The following is a 16,099-nucleotide window of genomic DNA, read 5'->3' on the forward strand; positions in this document are numbered from 1 at the left end:
CGGGCGGCGCGGAGCTCGGGCCCGCGGGGGCCTCGCCTGGGCCGGGCGGGCCGGCGGCGGTGGAGTGAGGCGGCTGCCACGTGTCGCGACGTGAGTGGCCGAGGCGGCGGGGCGGACGCGTCCGGTCCGTCCGGACATGTCCGGCGACGGCAAGATCTGATTTTTTAGGGTTTCGAGAGGGGATCCGCGAATTTTTGGAGGGGGGGTGTATATATAGGCATAGAGGGAGCTAGGAGAGTCCAAATGAGGTGCGGTTTTCGGTCACGCGATCGTGATCGAACGCTCTAGGACATGGAGCAGAGTTTGGTGGGTTTTGGGCCAAATTGGAGGGGTGTTGGACTGCAACACACACGAGGCCTTTTCGGTCCCTCGGTGAACCGTTGGAGTATCAAACGAAGTCCAAATGGTACGAAACTTGACAGGCGGTCTACCGGTAGTAAACCAAGGCCGCTTGGCAAGTCTCGGTCCAATCCGGAAATGTTTAATCCCCACACACGAAAGAAAGCTAGAAAAGACCACCGGAGGAGAACGGAGCGCCGGAATGCAAAACGGACAACGGGGAAAATGCTCGAATGCATGAGACGAACACGTATGCAAACGCAATGCACATGATGACATGATATGAGATGCATGACCAAGACAACAACACACGGAGACAAAGACTCGAACCCGAGAAAATAAAATAACTTAACACCGGAAACGACAAGAGTTGGAGTACAAATATGGAAAGTTACATCCCCCGGGTGTTACAGCTGGCTTATATAGAGTGCGCCAGGACCCCAGTCATCCCCCGTTACATAGAGTTCAATGTACGTAAAGAGGGGACATTACTGGTAACGTCAACATTAAAGTGATATAAATGATCCTTAAGACTACGAAGTGAACGCCTGACCGTTGCCATCCACAGTGACCTTAGATCTTCTGTACTCCGAGTGGTTTCTGATGTGGTCAAATGATTATATCTTGGTCGAATAGAATTGAGTACTCCAAGTGGAATCCCTGGTCGAGTGGGTTGCATCCTAAGGTGATTTCAGTAGGTAGAATTTGTTGTCCTTTGAATGTCTTTGACTATAGGGCAGTGTCCTTGGGAAGGGTGCTTAGATTAGGTCTATTTCCCTACCCTAGGTACATGTCATAGTCAATGGGGGTGTGAGTTATCCAATCTTCTAACCCTTTCTACGATTGCCATGGGACTCCTTTTATAGATCAAGGGGTTACCAAAATGGCAAAGTAGTCATTATACACTGATAAGATAGCAAACAGTGCTATCATACCTAACTCGGCGGGCTGACAGAGCACATTAAATGCATCGCTCAATGTAACATCGTTGGTTGCCCGACAAGGCTTGCCGGCTATCTTGCCAGCTTCGCACCTTCTTGCTTGACACATTGTTGGACGGGTGTCATCTGTAGGTTTCTCCTGTATAGAATGGCTGCCATGTGGCGAACGGTTGCCGCTTAATCACCTTGCGGCTTGACACCGCACTGATCGACAACGTGGGTCGTGGTAGAGTGGTTGGTGAAGTAGTTTTGCTTCCGTGAGCCGCGGCAGGCCCTGCCGGGACGCCTTGGCTGTCCGCTTCTAAGTGTGGCCTCGCCCTTTTGCCGGGCTCACCTGCCCGGCAAGGGAGGCCTTCCCTCCGATGGTATCTTGCTTCTCTGGCTTGATCTTGGTCCCTCTAATTTGCATGTTGATCCTCCGATGCTCTTGGTTCCTTGTGCATCTTGGCTCGGTCTTGGCTTGCCCGTGCACGAGTCATGGGAAACACATATACCCCTGTCTGTTTTCCCCCACATAAGCCCCGATCCTAAAGCCACACTTGTCGCGTGGCACGTTGGGTTAGGCCCGAAACAGTGCGCGGACACGGAGCAAGAGTGGGTTGCGCACGCCGATTTGCCATGGCGACTAGTCAATCCAATGTCCACTTTGCACAATTACTGTGTGTTGTGGGGTCGTGGGACTATTGCAGTTAAGGTAAAACAGTAACTTTATGAAGTGTCGCGCCTCTGTTCTGTTTTCCCCCCTTAAAAGCAGGGGAAAATAGAGCAGCATGATTTGCACATCTCTTGCCCCGCTCTCCCATCTTCTTCCTCCGCAAGCGAAGCGACAGTTCCTCCTCTCGCTCTCCCCTCCGCCGGATTGCAAACGCATGGCCATAGTCTCCAATATCCTTTCATCGCACCCTGGGCCAGCCAGACGCCTTGACATCCGCATGTTCAGTACCAACTGCAAGGTCCAAGCCAAGTTCGATGAGTGTTTCTTATCCCCCGCCCTAGATCATCTTGAGGAGCTCAGCTTTGAAGCTGGACGATGTCGCTATCTGCCAATGTCCGCGCTCCGCCTCACGCCAACGCTGCACCACGCCAGCTTTAGCTCCTGCTATCTTCCCCAGATTAATGCCACGCACGCCCTTCTTCTCCCTCAACTCAAGCAGCTTGACCTCTTCGATGGTGTCATCTCGAAGAAGGATATGGAGCAACTGCTTCGCAGCTGTACTACGCTCGAGTTGGCGTGATCCACGGGTTCATTGGCCTCCACATCGCCTCGATGAATCTCCGATGGATTTATGTGTCTTGTTGGCCCCGCCACAAGACATCAATTGGGAAGAGATCACTCCAGCTGTTCCACGTTATGGTCATTGAGAATGCACCTTTACTTGAGAGATTGCTTGGATCTGATCTAGAAGGTCCAACAAAAATCAGGGTCATTAACACGCCGGAATTGATAGCGTTGGTGTACGCATCTGCCAAATTCTCCAAACTCTTCATTGGATCCGTAATCGTTTAGGTACAACACTCTTCTTATTCTTAGTCTTCTTGAAATTCACATTTTTAAATTTCTTCTTGATGTATTTACGACCGTCTTCCAGAAACTGATTCCCACAAGCTTGACCCAGTCTATGCGCACAGTGAAGATCTTGGCAATAAAATCTGTCGGCCCCAATCTGAATCAAGTTGTTGGATTTCATACATGCTTTCCGTGCACGGAGAAGCTACTCATCGAGGTGAAACTTCTTTCCTATTAGTAAACGGTAATCACAACATAGCTCAATTTTTTTCGTAATTTTCCCAAATTACGATGACAAGTGTAGTGTTCAATACTGCATCTACGCACTGCACCAAAAGAAATGTTTTTAGTATTTTTTCTCACGTGATCACCTGCATCGTTTTTTGTGTTGTACTACTATAGTAGCCTAGGCTAGTCATAGTGGAAAGTAATTTAGACTAGTAACTCTATGGTTACCCTAAGAGAAGTACTACCTCCGTCCTGGTTTACTCTTCCTATTTTGTAGTATCAAAATTTTGACCATAGATTTAACTGACAAAATGTTAATGCATGTCACTAAAAATTATATCGTTGGATTAATATTTGAACATAATTTCAAATGGTATAATTTTTGGTGACATGCATTGGCATTTTCTTAGGTAAATCTATGGTCAAAAGTTTACACTAAATACGAGGTAGTACAAAGTGGGCTATAACGGCCCTCCGGTATGTAGGCCAAAACACGTGCCAAATTCACTTGTTATGCATTTGGCATTGATGCCCCTCCATTGCTCACCTGGTGCCCCAATCTGGATCACCTACTTTGCCCCGGTGCCAAATTAACTCACGCAATAAAAAAACTTGCGTGGGAGAGAGAGAGAGGACTAAGGCAATAAAAACACTTGTTTGGGAGAGTGAGAGGCTGGTGTAGTTGGTTTGATTTATTTGTTTATACATGTGGGTCTGTGTGCACAACGGTGCCAACTCTCTCATATCGCGAGAGTGGTGCCAAAATCTTTTGATTTGACATTGATGCGTATTATGTGGCATACTTTTGATAAATATGGCATCGGACACATAGTGGAAAGCAACAAATGCCCAATCTCTTCACATGCTCCTAGGTAAATGAGAGGAAAGAGAGAGAGAGAGAGAGAGAGAGAGAGAGAGAGAGAGAGAGTGGAAAAATATCACTAGCCAGCCAACCCTATCGTACGAGCAAATGATATTGGTACCTCTTGATGACACGACAATCTTATACAGCCAGCTGCTCTAGTATGTTATCTTATTTTGCAGATAAAAAAGACCCGAAAGTGAAAAATGTGCTGCACTATAACAATCTCATCGAATGCCTTGATCTCCATCTTACAGAAATTGATTTCATCGACTACCGAGGTAGCACATCTGAGATTAAATTGGCCAGGTTCATTGTTCTGGAGGCAAGTGTGCTCAAGGTAATGAGGTTTGGCGTTCTCTGCTGCAACAATGAATGGTGTGTTGATCACCACAAGCGTCTAAGCCTAAATGACAAAGTCTCCACAGAAATTGAATTTGTGTTTGAAATATCAAGTGGCCTGAGACTCGACAATTTATTTGCCCATTAGTGACTTGTCAGAGCGGTGGATTTTAGTTTGTACGATAATGCTAGATCAGCTAAAGTGACGAAAGTTCTTACGTAAACTTCCTAGTAATTCCCTCTTCGTAGGTGCAGCATTACTCCTAACATTCGTAATATCAGTTTGAAACTTGTAATATTGCCGTGTCCTATTCCTGCGTTTTCAAAATCCTGCGAATCAAAGAGGTCCTGAGTTGGTGATGACGTTGTGCCTGCCATCTTTCACCAATAGTCGTCGGATCTAGATCTGACGCATACAAACCAAACTTCTCCAGTTTTGCAAAAAGATGCCCGCACTTGTTCCCAATTTACAAATAACTCATTGTCTCTCACAATCAGCCTTATCTCCTCCCCACCACATCCAGAAGGCCATGGAAAAATCTGGCGCGATGGCTGCTGCCGGTGCCGTCCACCCCCAATCTTGGTGTTCCGTGCAATGCACGAGCATCTACGCACGGGAAATTATGTCGAACATGGCTAGTTGTAAGCAGGCTAGCTCTACAGCCATGATGATAGTAACTGTAGACGGTGAGGCTGACTATGGTATGCCGAACCCTACGCCTATACTCAGGTGTCATCTCCGGCGCAGGGTCTTGTCACTTGAGTGTGAGGAGCAGCATGTAATAATTTGACCAACGGGTAGTACAATACTAATACATTGGTAGTACTACTACTAGTACTAGCACCACCGTCTGGATTTAGTAGTGCTACTACGTCCATCTGGATTTAGTATTTGACTAGCAATATCTAGTAACGCATCTCACAAAAAATGTACTACTCCCTCTGTAAATAAATACATGGTGTATTGTTTTATTCCTTCTGGTAGATGGCTCAAATGTGAAGTCTCATCAATCAGACTACTATTGTACTCACCGAGCGCTCAGCTTTGTAAGCTACCAACAAAAAATTGCAATCAAAGACTACTATTGTACTCCTTCCGTACTGGTGCATTAGTCACGTTACGAAAACCAAATAGTAATCCAAAAACTTTTAGGTGCGGTGCATTAACTACCCACCTCGTTCCCTGTTTCTTGCCACGAAAAAAGAGAAATCACCCAATACGAGATGTGGGGTGCGTATGCATCCAATGACTTGAGACTACTCCCTCCGTCTAAGTGTATAAGCCTGGTCATAGTGGGGAGTAACTTATACTAGTGTCATGTATATGACACTAGTCTAAGTTACTAGTACCTTCATAGTGCAAAGTAACATAGTACTAGTGTCATAGATGCCATCATTTATTAGCTTGTAGACTCATCATTTCTTGGGAAGCGCTATGTTACAGTAACATATTATGTTACTCTAAACACCTCTCTCCTTATTAACTACATGCCACATAAGCCAATTTTTTTTGAAGTGTGTTATGTTACTACCTAAGTTACTCCCACTATGACTAGCCCAAGTCATCTTAGAGCAAGTGAAAAAGAGGAGTGGGCTCTCATGCAAGATCCTAGCTATATGCGGATTCCTAGGCCGATGCGTACAATAAATATGAAGAAAGAAAGAGAGAGAAGATGAGAAAAAGTAGTACTCTTATAGCCAACCTTATAGCTAACCTTATTGTATGAGTGGCAACAAGTGATGGCTCTATATGACATGGCAACGTCATATAGCCTGCAGCTGGCTATACTATTAACCATGCTCTTAGGTTGTGCAACAAGACCAAGACGAAGGGGAAAGAGAGAGAACTTAATGTCTTTTTGCTAATTAATAGGATTACATGAAATGAACTAACCACTGCATGTCATGTTTGGTAGTCTCAAGTCATTGAAAGCATGCACGGCCCACATCTTTCATTGGTTGATATGACACGAAATAAGAAACAAGGAGGGAGTTAATGTACCGCACCTAAGTGTTTTGGGATTATTTGATTTTCGTAAGGTGACTTACACAACATTTTTGGTTACATGCATTAACATTTTATTAGTTAAATCAAAGGTCAAAACTTGGCGCAAATGCAAAGGGGACCAATAAACCACTAAACATCAAAGTTCTCTCGCTTGGCCGCAACTAGAGGTCTGGTGAGATGACTATACTACACTGGCACAGAAGGGGACGCAGCTTCATTGACTTACTGCACCTACGTTTGGGTGTATGACACATGGGCCCAATAGGTGGCTGGCCCACCTGTCATACAGCCAAAGGCAAGTGCAGTAGAGGGCCTAGGAGTAGATGGCCAACACACACGTGAATGCAACACAGTCTGCACTTCTCAAATAAAGGCTCCCGCTAGTCCAATCTACGAAATCCTATGCACCCTAACCAAGGGCAAGAGTGATCACTCGAATCGCAAGATCAGGTGAGAAGAAGTTAGACCCATGGAGGCGATGAGCGCGAGCATCAGCCGGCTGTGCCAGATGGTCCACGACGCCGGCCTGTGGCCCGGCACCAAGGAACATCTCCAGGTCATGCTTGAGGCCGCCAGGGCGAGAGGCCGCTTGGACGACAGCTTCGTCTCCTTGTTCGTCGAGGTCCTCGTCGGCTTCCTCGACAAGTTCACCGTCATCAAGAAGCTCGCGGACGACCTTGATGTACACCTCCAGCCCATGCGCACAGGCTCTGCGATGCTCGCCACCCTTAACGGCCTCTATGGTGACAACCTCTTCGATGCACTGGTGGCCCTGCGACTGCCCGCCGTCGCGTCGGAGAATGTCCACATCGAGGTCGCACTCGCCGCGCAGTGCCTGGCATAGAAAGACACCATCGACATAATCACCCACGTCTACACGCAAATCGTCCACAAGGACGACTACGTGCCAGAGGAGGATGATAGGTCGCTGGCCTTCTTGGACCGCGGGGGAACCTTGGAGGACATTGTTCAGAAGCACGTTGAGCTCGCCGCCAACGGCGCTGCTCGTCACACATCGGTTGGTGACCCAGCGCACTAGGGCGTGAGGATGTCATTGATGGATCCGTATGTATCTTTATCTTTTCGTCAAATCCATGTAGTAGTATATGGTACTACTATAGTAATTATCTTACCTTTCGCATCAACTTCATAATTTTCGTATGTACTCCATGCATGAACCGCACCAGAACCAAACTTCTCATTACTCTAGGGAAAATCGTTATTTCTATCTATCGGTCGCGCCATGGAGCAGAACCAAATTTTACAAGTTACAAGTTCAAAAGGAAAAGCCTACTGTGTTCGCGTCGCACGCCCACACGGTTGGTCTGGCATGCCGCTCAAGGGGGAATGCGTGTTGTGTTGCATTTTCACTTACAAGTGGGACGGCAGTTGAGAAAACCGACTATCGGAAAAAACCCCCACCCCGCCCATTGCGTGATGGCTGAGAAAATAGGATGGAGAAGAGATGGATGTAGCATGGACTCCAAGAAAATTGGTGTCAGATGGGACTCGTGTGGGTGGTGTGTGTCATACTTCTAGATGTGAATGCTAGTTATGGCCCATGCCACCCCACTATATCGAGGTGTCGGTTACGTAGAACAAATTTCCTCGAGTCCGTGCTCAGCCCTCGTCTATCTCTCTTCTCAGCTAGCCAGCAGACGCGCGGAGCCCATCGCCTGTTTTCTCACATGCGGCCCCATATGTCAGTGAAAACACAAGAGGACCCACTGAACCTGCACATCTTTCACCTCGACGTGCTGGTGATGAAAAAAAATCCAATAAAGATCTTCGGTGGCTGCTTTTGAAGTTACTCAAGAGTAGTAAGATTCTATTTATAGTTTAACCCAAGATGCACATCATGTGGCTTTTCAACTACCACTTCATTTTCTTGCATGACACGACCTGGATGGTGGAGGTCCGACGTGTCGGCAAAAGGAGGAAGAACATGACCAAATCTTCTCCACATTTAGACCAGAGGAGTAGGAAACACGGCAAACCGTGTGCCTACATCAAACTACGTACAAGCCCACCTCACATAGTCACGCTATCACCATATTTCTCGGCCTCTGTGCGACACCTAGCTCTAGTTGATCTAACTAGAACTAACTATTGGTTGGCTCTATGTGATGTGGCAACTTCATACTACTGCAGATGCTGGCTATACTACTATGGCACTAACACTCCAATAAGTGAGTCGAAAACCATTTATAAATTGTGTTTATGACATGCATATGCAAATGTACAATTCATTACATACAACAAGTCATCAACACACAACGGCAACGAGGATACATGTTGGATTATATATTAGTTCCGACAAAACATTCTAGTAAATACTAAAGTTTTCATCACACAAAAAATAACAAGCAATGAAATGAACTTCAACTCAGCCAACCCTCGGCGTTGGAAACACTTGCTTTGAACCAGAAGAGTTTGCCTCGGAAGGGCCAGCTACTATCAATCTCGAGACCAATGCAGGACTCATCATCCAGGCTGAAGCGGCCTATTTCATGACCCATACTGTGATAGCCATGGTAGGGAAGCATAGCAATGTCTGAGGTATAGATACAGTTGCTTCTCATAAATGTTAGTAACGTTATGTCAACAACAGCTGGATCGCCTTTCACCATGATTGGATAGTTTTGTCCAAGGAACAACGAGTTTCCTCCAAGAGTATCAATACTAAACCAGGGAGAAGGTGTTGGCACTAGCACAATAGTATCCATCCCGAATACCCTACAACGGATGTTGGAATAGGTCCGGAGAGTGCAACCATGGGAGACAACACCTGCTTCCTTAGTAACATCAGCGGTGCCCTATATACAGACAAGAAGAGGTGATCCATCGGAATAAGTTGCCAGGCGCCAATGAGTATATGGGTCCTCATGCTCGTGATCATCATCGTCGTCATCTCCCCCTTGGTTATAAATTTTTTCAAGTATAGGTGGTGGAATGTTCACAGGACCTTGGAAACAGAAGAAGGTTAATTATTAAAGGGAAACTAGCTAACCCGCATGCATGTGGATGAAACAATTATAATTATGGTGGAAGACAAACATACCGAAAGCATAAGGATTCCATGCAAAAACAGTGCCAAGAGTGGTGGCAGCAAACACAAGACCCTCGTATTGAATTGCATCACGGTACACATCCGTGTATAGAAACTGATTTTTGAGCAATATCCATTAGTCAAACTATGAAGGAAGGAAACAAGCTTGTCGAAGATAGCAACAACTCCATAGTCCATTAAATCCCAAGAGCGGTCGGGAACTTGACAAATTGCTATCTTCTGTAGATGACAGTCACCATGATCATAGTTGAACATACGTAGAATACCGGTGTGCTCAACCTCTGGGCAGCCTGAGATTTTTGGAAGTGGAACCCAGTGACAAGTGTACACATTCACAAGTTCCCACTTGCAGTTGTACCCAATATAAACAACCCAATATCCATTTGCGCATGCCCAAGCCTTACGCTCAAGCGATGGCATCTTAACATCACACGTATCATTATCAAGCGGCACCAACTTGCACAAGGCGAGGCCTCCGTCGTCCGCATGCTAGTCAGCAAGGTCATGGTGCAGAAGATAGGGGAGATCAAACTTCTCCTCGACCCTTGGGTTCGTTGTAATGATGTTATTAGCTGAGTCGAGAATGGTATTGAACGAACCTACCATGCTAGCCGAGGTGATGACGTTGCACCGATCAATGAGTTCCTCCATCACGTCATCATGTCGATCGGGGGAAGAATAACGGGGTCGTTTCCGGCCTATTCCCTCCATGGGGAATATGATCGAACAATAGCAGAAGGAAGGGTGAAGGCAAATGGAGGAGGGAGGAAGAGCGTGCGAAAACAGTTCCAAATCGAGAAGGAAAGGCGAAGAGTCGGTGGACGGTTGCCACGGTGCACAAAGAGGCGCCCCGTCCTACATAGACATCCGTTCAAAAATTGTACAAAAGGACTCGCCGTCATCTCACTGACATGTTGGAACGGGACACTACAAGGATCCGGGTCTATTGCAACAAAATCGTTTGTTGCAATACATAATGTTTCGTGGCGATAAGTACCTATTGCCACGAAACGATATTCATTGGCAGCCGTTGCGACTGGACACATTGTAATAGGTTATTGCCATGAAAAAGCAATTGTGGCAATAAAGCGTGCTATTGCAACATCCATGCGGGAAATTGCCACATGTTTTCCTGTGGCAACACTCATCTAATGCCACAATTTGATTTGTGGAGATAGCTTTAATGCAACATGTAACGAATCGTGGCAACCAATATCTCGTAGCGATAGACACTTGTGGCAACAACCTATGGCAACGACGGCCGTTTCGTGGCGCACTACTTTTCTGTGGTAATAGTCAATTGTGGCAATAAACTATGACCACAATCCTTGTTTTTGTGGCATTTGGCATGTTGCCACGCCCCACCACACTTGTGGCAATAAACTATGGCAACAATCCTTGTTTTCCTGGCATTAGACATGTTGCCACGACCCACTGCACTTGTGGCATTAACTTATGGCAACAAATATTCTAGTCGTCATAACAGGAAACTGCAACATACTTATTTTGGTGGTGATAAATAGGTATCACAACAGGTAAAATCTTTGTAGCAAGAAACTATTGCGACAATTTAAACTTTTCGTGGCAATACTCTATTTCAACAAAACTTACTTTGGTGGCGCCAAACAGTTATTGCATCGCGCAAAAAATAGTGGTGCCAAACTATTGCGACAATATAAAGTGCTCTGTTGCAGCATCCTTGTGCAACAAAACAGGTAGGCATAGCGACTGAGATATGATGCAACACTATATTTATAGTGGTGCTAGCATGTGGCAACCGAAAGTGTGTTCTGGTAACAGCCTATTGCAACCGTAAAAAAAATACAGCCTTTCAATTAGAATATTCAAAACCATACATATAATATGTAAAATCATAATTCTCATAGCAAATATCAATCAAATGAAACTCAAATGTAATTTAGCCATCCTAATTAACTGCGAAGACTAAACTTTCCGTGATCTAGAGTCCAGTCCAGCTAGTTCTTTGGATCCTGCAATCAAGAAATAAAAAAAAATCTAGTTAATGAGTTGAACATAACATACAACAACTATCACTAAACTAACTGGACTAATACCGTGTCATCAAGCATGTAATTCAGGGATCAGAATAATTATACAAGTGTAAATGTGTAAAGCATAAGCACAAGTACATCTACTAAAAGCTTCTCCTTTGAGAAAAAACATTGCTTTATAACTTAACGGTGCTGGGCTGAATCACCCAAAGCACAGGCAGCCACAAGGGCCGGTACACCGGCCTCCCATTCCTCATAGTTGTTAGGTCCGTAAATCCTGCCAAGACAAGTAAGCTCATGAGCAACAGAGTTTGCCAAGCGACGACATACATTTATTTCATAATAAGAAAACCATAATTTGAGTTGGTACTTGGTATCCTCAATAACAGCAGCATAGGCCGACGAGTCCACCTTATTGATATCCAGTGCTTCCACCAGGAGTTGCGAGTCCATTTAAAAAACGACCCTCACGACCCACATATCAGGGGCAAGAGATATTGCACGGGACATTGCAATGGAGTCAGCAGTGAAGGCATCACGCCCATGCTCATGACATCCTGCTCGTGCATACAGAACAATTATACAAGTGTAAATGTCTAAAGCAATTTAACCCACACCAAGATTCTATGCATTATAGCAAATGCTAAACAATTTACCAGATGTGGGTTGTCCATGTTGGTTTTTGTATGATGTTATACTTTCCATCCTTGTTAAGAGAACAGAGTCTTTCTTTCCTGCACACAAAAACAATCATGAGACTTAGCATTAACAAAGCATTGATGTTGTGCACCATTCAGATAGGTGATTATGAAGTAAGGATGTTGTGTACCAGGAGCATCGTCCTTAAAATTCATCATTGTGCCCTTGTGTAAGTAAAGCAGACATAAAATTTTGAGTCAATTTAAGAAAAAACGCAATACATAAAGCAGGCATAAAATCAAATCAGTTTAACAAAAAAATAAAAGTATGAACTATTTATCCGTCTGTTTGAAAACTGCCAGGCTCCTATGCTTACAGACCATGGTAAAGTGAAATCTGAAGTAGAGCTAATTAGAAATGATCATACATATCCCTCTTAAACTTTCTTGGTACAACCAGTTATGTTCCAAGGTCACTATTCTCTTAATGGTAGAGATTTATCCAAGCATTCTTTTGTTAAAATTCTACAAAATTGAGAAGCTGAAGATATTGGAGAAAGATTAATTCCTGAACATATTGAAGAAGCTAAAGATATTGTACTGAGTGTGCACCCAAATAGTGCGGTACAGCAAAAGATGATATTTTTCTTCCATTCATAAGGAAAAAGGATGGTTCCTTGACTACTAAATTGTTGGTTTATGTTCGGCAAAAGTTGCCACCATGACACTTTCTAAGCTAGACGCCGCAATGCCCACAATGCATTTTCTTGTGTATATTTAAAAAGTCTCAACATGCTTGGTTTTAGGAGTATGTATATATGTATATAATGCATCAAATAAAATCAGTCTTGTTCAGTTGTTCTGTTTAAGCAATTGCCAAGGGGAAAGGAAACCAGCCATGATGATTGAATACATTGTCCTAAAATCAGCTGGTACAAATGATATTCAGGTGAATAACAGGATCATATTCTCTCCATGAGGCAAATAAATTGTATTAATGTAATATGCTATCAAACTCCAGCAAAGGGCCAACTTCGAAAATAACTATTTCTAGTCAGGTTCAGATGGTACAAAGCAACAATCTCTTAGGCAGTAACTAATGGAACAGTGGGGTGATTTCATTAAATTACTAACTTGTAGCAACATGGCAACCTATATAAAAACATGCAGATGGATGATGGAGCAACTCTGCAAAAGGGTCTAGAAACCTTAATTTGATCCAGAGGTCAATCTACCATATTCAAATGTTAGAAATAGGACAGAACTATCCAGGAGAATATACTGTCAAAGGCACTATTTATCCCTTTGAAGGAAGAGTATGATGAGATAGTACATGGTTATCAAGATTAGCTTTTCAAATGACTGCAGACGTTCCTAGTTGACATAAAAAGCTGGAGAGACTGAATCATACTAACAGCATCTATGCAATCTAGGGTATGAATCAGAGATTCCTCGTACGTATGTAAATAACTAACACATAGGGCATAAGGCAGAGGATATTTTTTTACTCTACCGGGACACACCTCCGTGGTCCTACTGGACTATATTTCTTGAAGTAGTGCCCATGGTTTGGGGTTCAGTTTGATCTGAATATGTATCTACACATATGCAAATAGAATGGGGTGTGGGATGGATGGATCGGAAGAGAAGAGACGAGACCTTGGAAGAGCAGCCGTCCCCGTCGAGTCCAAGACCTTGGATTGGGAGGAAGCTCCATGGCCATGGCGGAGCAGACGCATCTCCGACTAGGCCCTTGACACACGGGCACGGCCGCGTCGTCGGAGGCGCGCGAGCCCTGGGCGACCGTGGCAGATGGATCTGGCCGCCACTCGATCTGGTGGTTCGATCTCCCTGCGTCTCTTCTCTTCTCTTTTCTTCGGGGGAGGAGAGGGGAGGGGAGAGGGCGGGGGCATGGGCGGAGGCGAGGTCTGAGCGTGGGTGGCGGCGCGTCGAGGGGGAGCTCGTGGGGGAGGGGGATTTGAGCCCGAGCAGGCATTATCACGGCGTTCAACACCGAGGTGGTGTCGTGCTTGGTCCAGACACAAGATTGATGGGCAAGGAGAACTCCGTCGGCGCCGACGCCAGACCGCATCGCTGCCGCCGCCGGCATGGCCAAGGATACGGAGACCACGTCGGCGGGCGCAGAGGATAGCGAGGAGGTCGAGATCGGGGAGGACTGGAGGTTATAGGAAGGGAGGAGATCGGGAGGAATAACCTGACTCAACTGTGGTGAGATGTGTTGACGCCGGCAGCACAGAGGAACCGGGGACGAGAGGTCAGATCCAATCGCCCGTGAAGACGCCGTGGAAGTTAACTAGCGGGAAGGTTAAATATAGGCTATTTTTTTGGTGGGAACAAAGACCCTAATTTGGGACCTTTTAGCGGGAGGTTAAAAAATATTGGCGTAAACAACACATCACACCTAAATTAGTGGTGGGAAAGTAATTTTTTTAAAAGTAATTATTTTTGGAGGGAATTTTCTACATTGTAAATATATTTCGAGATGATGGGAATACTAAAATTTGTTTGTAAAAAGTTATATCGTGGTGAAAAACCACCAAATCGGATAATTGTGAAGGGGCGATCCGGCGCCCTTCCCTGTAACGTTCTCGTCGTTGATATTTGTATAGTCATCGCTATTTGAGGAAGCTAATTAATGAATGAAAAAGAGTTTTCCTGTTTAGGCCTCTTTTGGTTCATAGGATAGGATTATCATAGGAATAGGAATCTTGTAGGAAATGAGATGACATGTATCTCAAATTCTATGAGTAGGAATAGAAAACAAGATGTCATTTGGTTGACACCAAAGGAATTTTTTCATTGAGTCTAGGCTCTTTTTTATTTTGCTATGAAATGTGGAGGATAGGAATCAATCCTATGTAGGAATAGGAATCCATTCCTATGAACCAAAGGGTTCTAAAGGAAAAAATCCTATAAGAATCATATTCTCTAAAATTCCTATGAAATTCCTCTAAACCAAAGGAGGCCTTATAGTGTAAAATAATCATCACATACATTAAAGCAACCGATACAAACGGACGCCACACACACCCCAAGACAAGATACACGAATGCAGGGCACCGTCACACAACCTCAACGACTACCAAACACCTATAAGATGGTCAAAAAAGAGATCTGTTTAGAGCCGGCGGAGACCACTAGCACGAGGAGCGATCATTTTGGAAGATGTGTGATGGATATGCCAGACCGAGGACTCCAAGACAATGCCTCTAGGAAGGGCACGACCATGAACGTCACCACTGTTCGATCCGAAGATCAAGTTTTCACCCGGAGTAAGACAGAAGGCGTTGGAGGAACACGACGTCCGCAGATGCCTTCACCGTCAACCAGTGTGCACGGACTGGGTACCAAGGAGCTTCAACCCCTCCGCCGCAACCCCGGTCTGCCAACCACCCGTAGCCGATTAGGAAGGTGTTGTTTCATCATGGATCTACACTTATGTTGGGACATGTCACAGAAACCTCATGTGACCTTCACTTTAAAACTATTAGGTTATACTCTTGTCTCGAAACATAAATACTGTTGGGATGGGTTGGTGAGACGGTCGATCTATGCCAGTCTCGATCTCACATTTCGATCTTGAGATGGGGTGATCTCAGCATCTTTCACTTTACCGAACAATTCGTCGAGGGTTTTGTCCACATCAGAGTAGGTCCAACAAAATCATGTTGTTTTTGTTCAAACGATAAGCATAAAGATTCAATTGTGTAAATTAAACAACCCTGCATCGCGACGCCTTTACCTGTCGGATCCGTCCTACATCGGATCCACATGCAAGGGGGCGAACGAGCCCTGTTGCCGCCGCCATTGGCACGCTTCACCTAGTCACGCCCTCCAGCAACGGTAGGGGAGGGGATGAGCGGGAGGCGGGGCGCTCGAAGATCGTGATGTTGTTCTGCCGTCGTGATGACATGATCTGGCTGATTGTTGACCCTCTCGATGCCGTCGTGATGGCATGACTACTTGTTAGGATCGTGGCAACATGATGTAAAAGCTATGCACTAGGACATTGCTTTTGCGTCTCAGATTTAAAGTGTTGCCTTATATTTTGTTAAATGTGACGTCATAGCTGTGAACTTGGACCTGGTTTACGTAAGTGCAAGCTAGTAGTAGCTGGTACGAATGAAGAAT

General features: G+C 45.1%; 1 protein-coding gene across 11 annotated transcripts; it reads right to left on the reverse strand.

Annotated features, from left to right (window-relative positions):
• Positions 1-11,110: 11,110 nt before the first annotated feature.
• LOC119300608 lies at positions 11,111-14,243 on the reverse strand. Of its 11 annotated transcripts, none has more exons than XR_005146464.1 (5): positions 13,607-14,243; positions 11,966-12,043; positions 11,721-11,866; positions 11,498-11,586; positions 11,111-11,288 (listed from the first exon to the last, which is right to left on the reverse strand). XR_005146464.1 is itself a non-coding variant. In XM_037577513.1 (4 exons), exons 1-3 carry the CDS (start codon positions 14,055-14,057, stop codon positions 11,763-11,765), a joined length of 633 nt encoding a protein of 210 aa, XP_037433410.1. In that variant the 5' UTR covers positions 14,058-14,243; the 3' UTR covers positions 11,111-11,586; positions 11,721-11,762. The 11 variants fall into 11 exon arrangements, 2 of the variants coding, with proteins under 2 accessions (XP_037433410.1, XP_037433409.1); XR_005146463.1 differs by having other exon boundaries at positions 11,680-11,866; XR_005146462.1 differs by having other exon boundaries at positions 11,448-11,586; positions 11,680-11,866.
• Between the last annotated feature and the right edge of the window lie 1,856 nt (positions 14,244-16,099).

This window comes from Triticum dicoccoides, chromosome 5A (assembly GCF_002162155.2).
Source record: "Triticum dicoccoides isolate Atlit2015 ecotype Zavitan chromosome 5A, WEW_v2.0, whole genome shotgun sequence".
NCBI lineage: Eukaryota > Viridiplantae > Streptophyta > Magnoliopsida > Poales > Poaceae > Triticum > Triticum dicoccoides.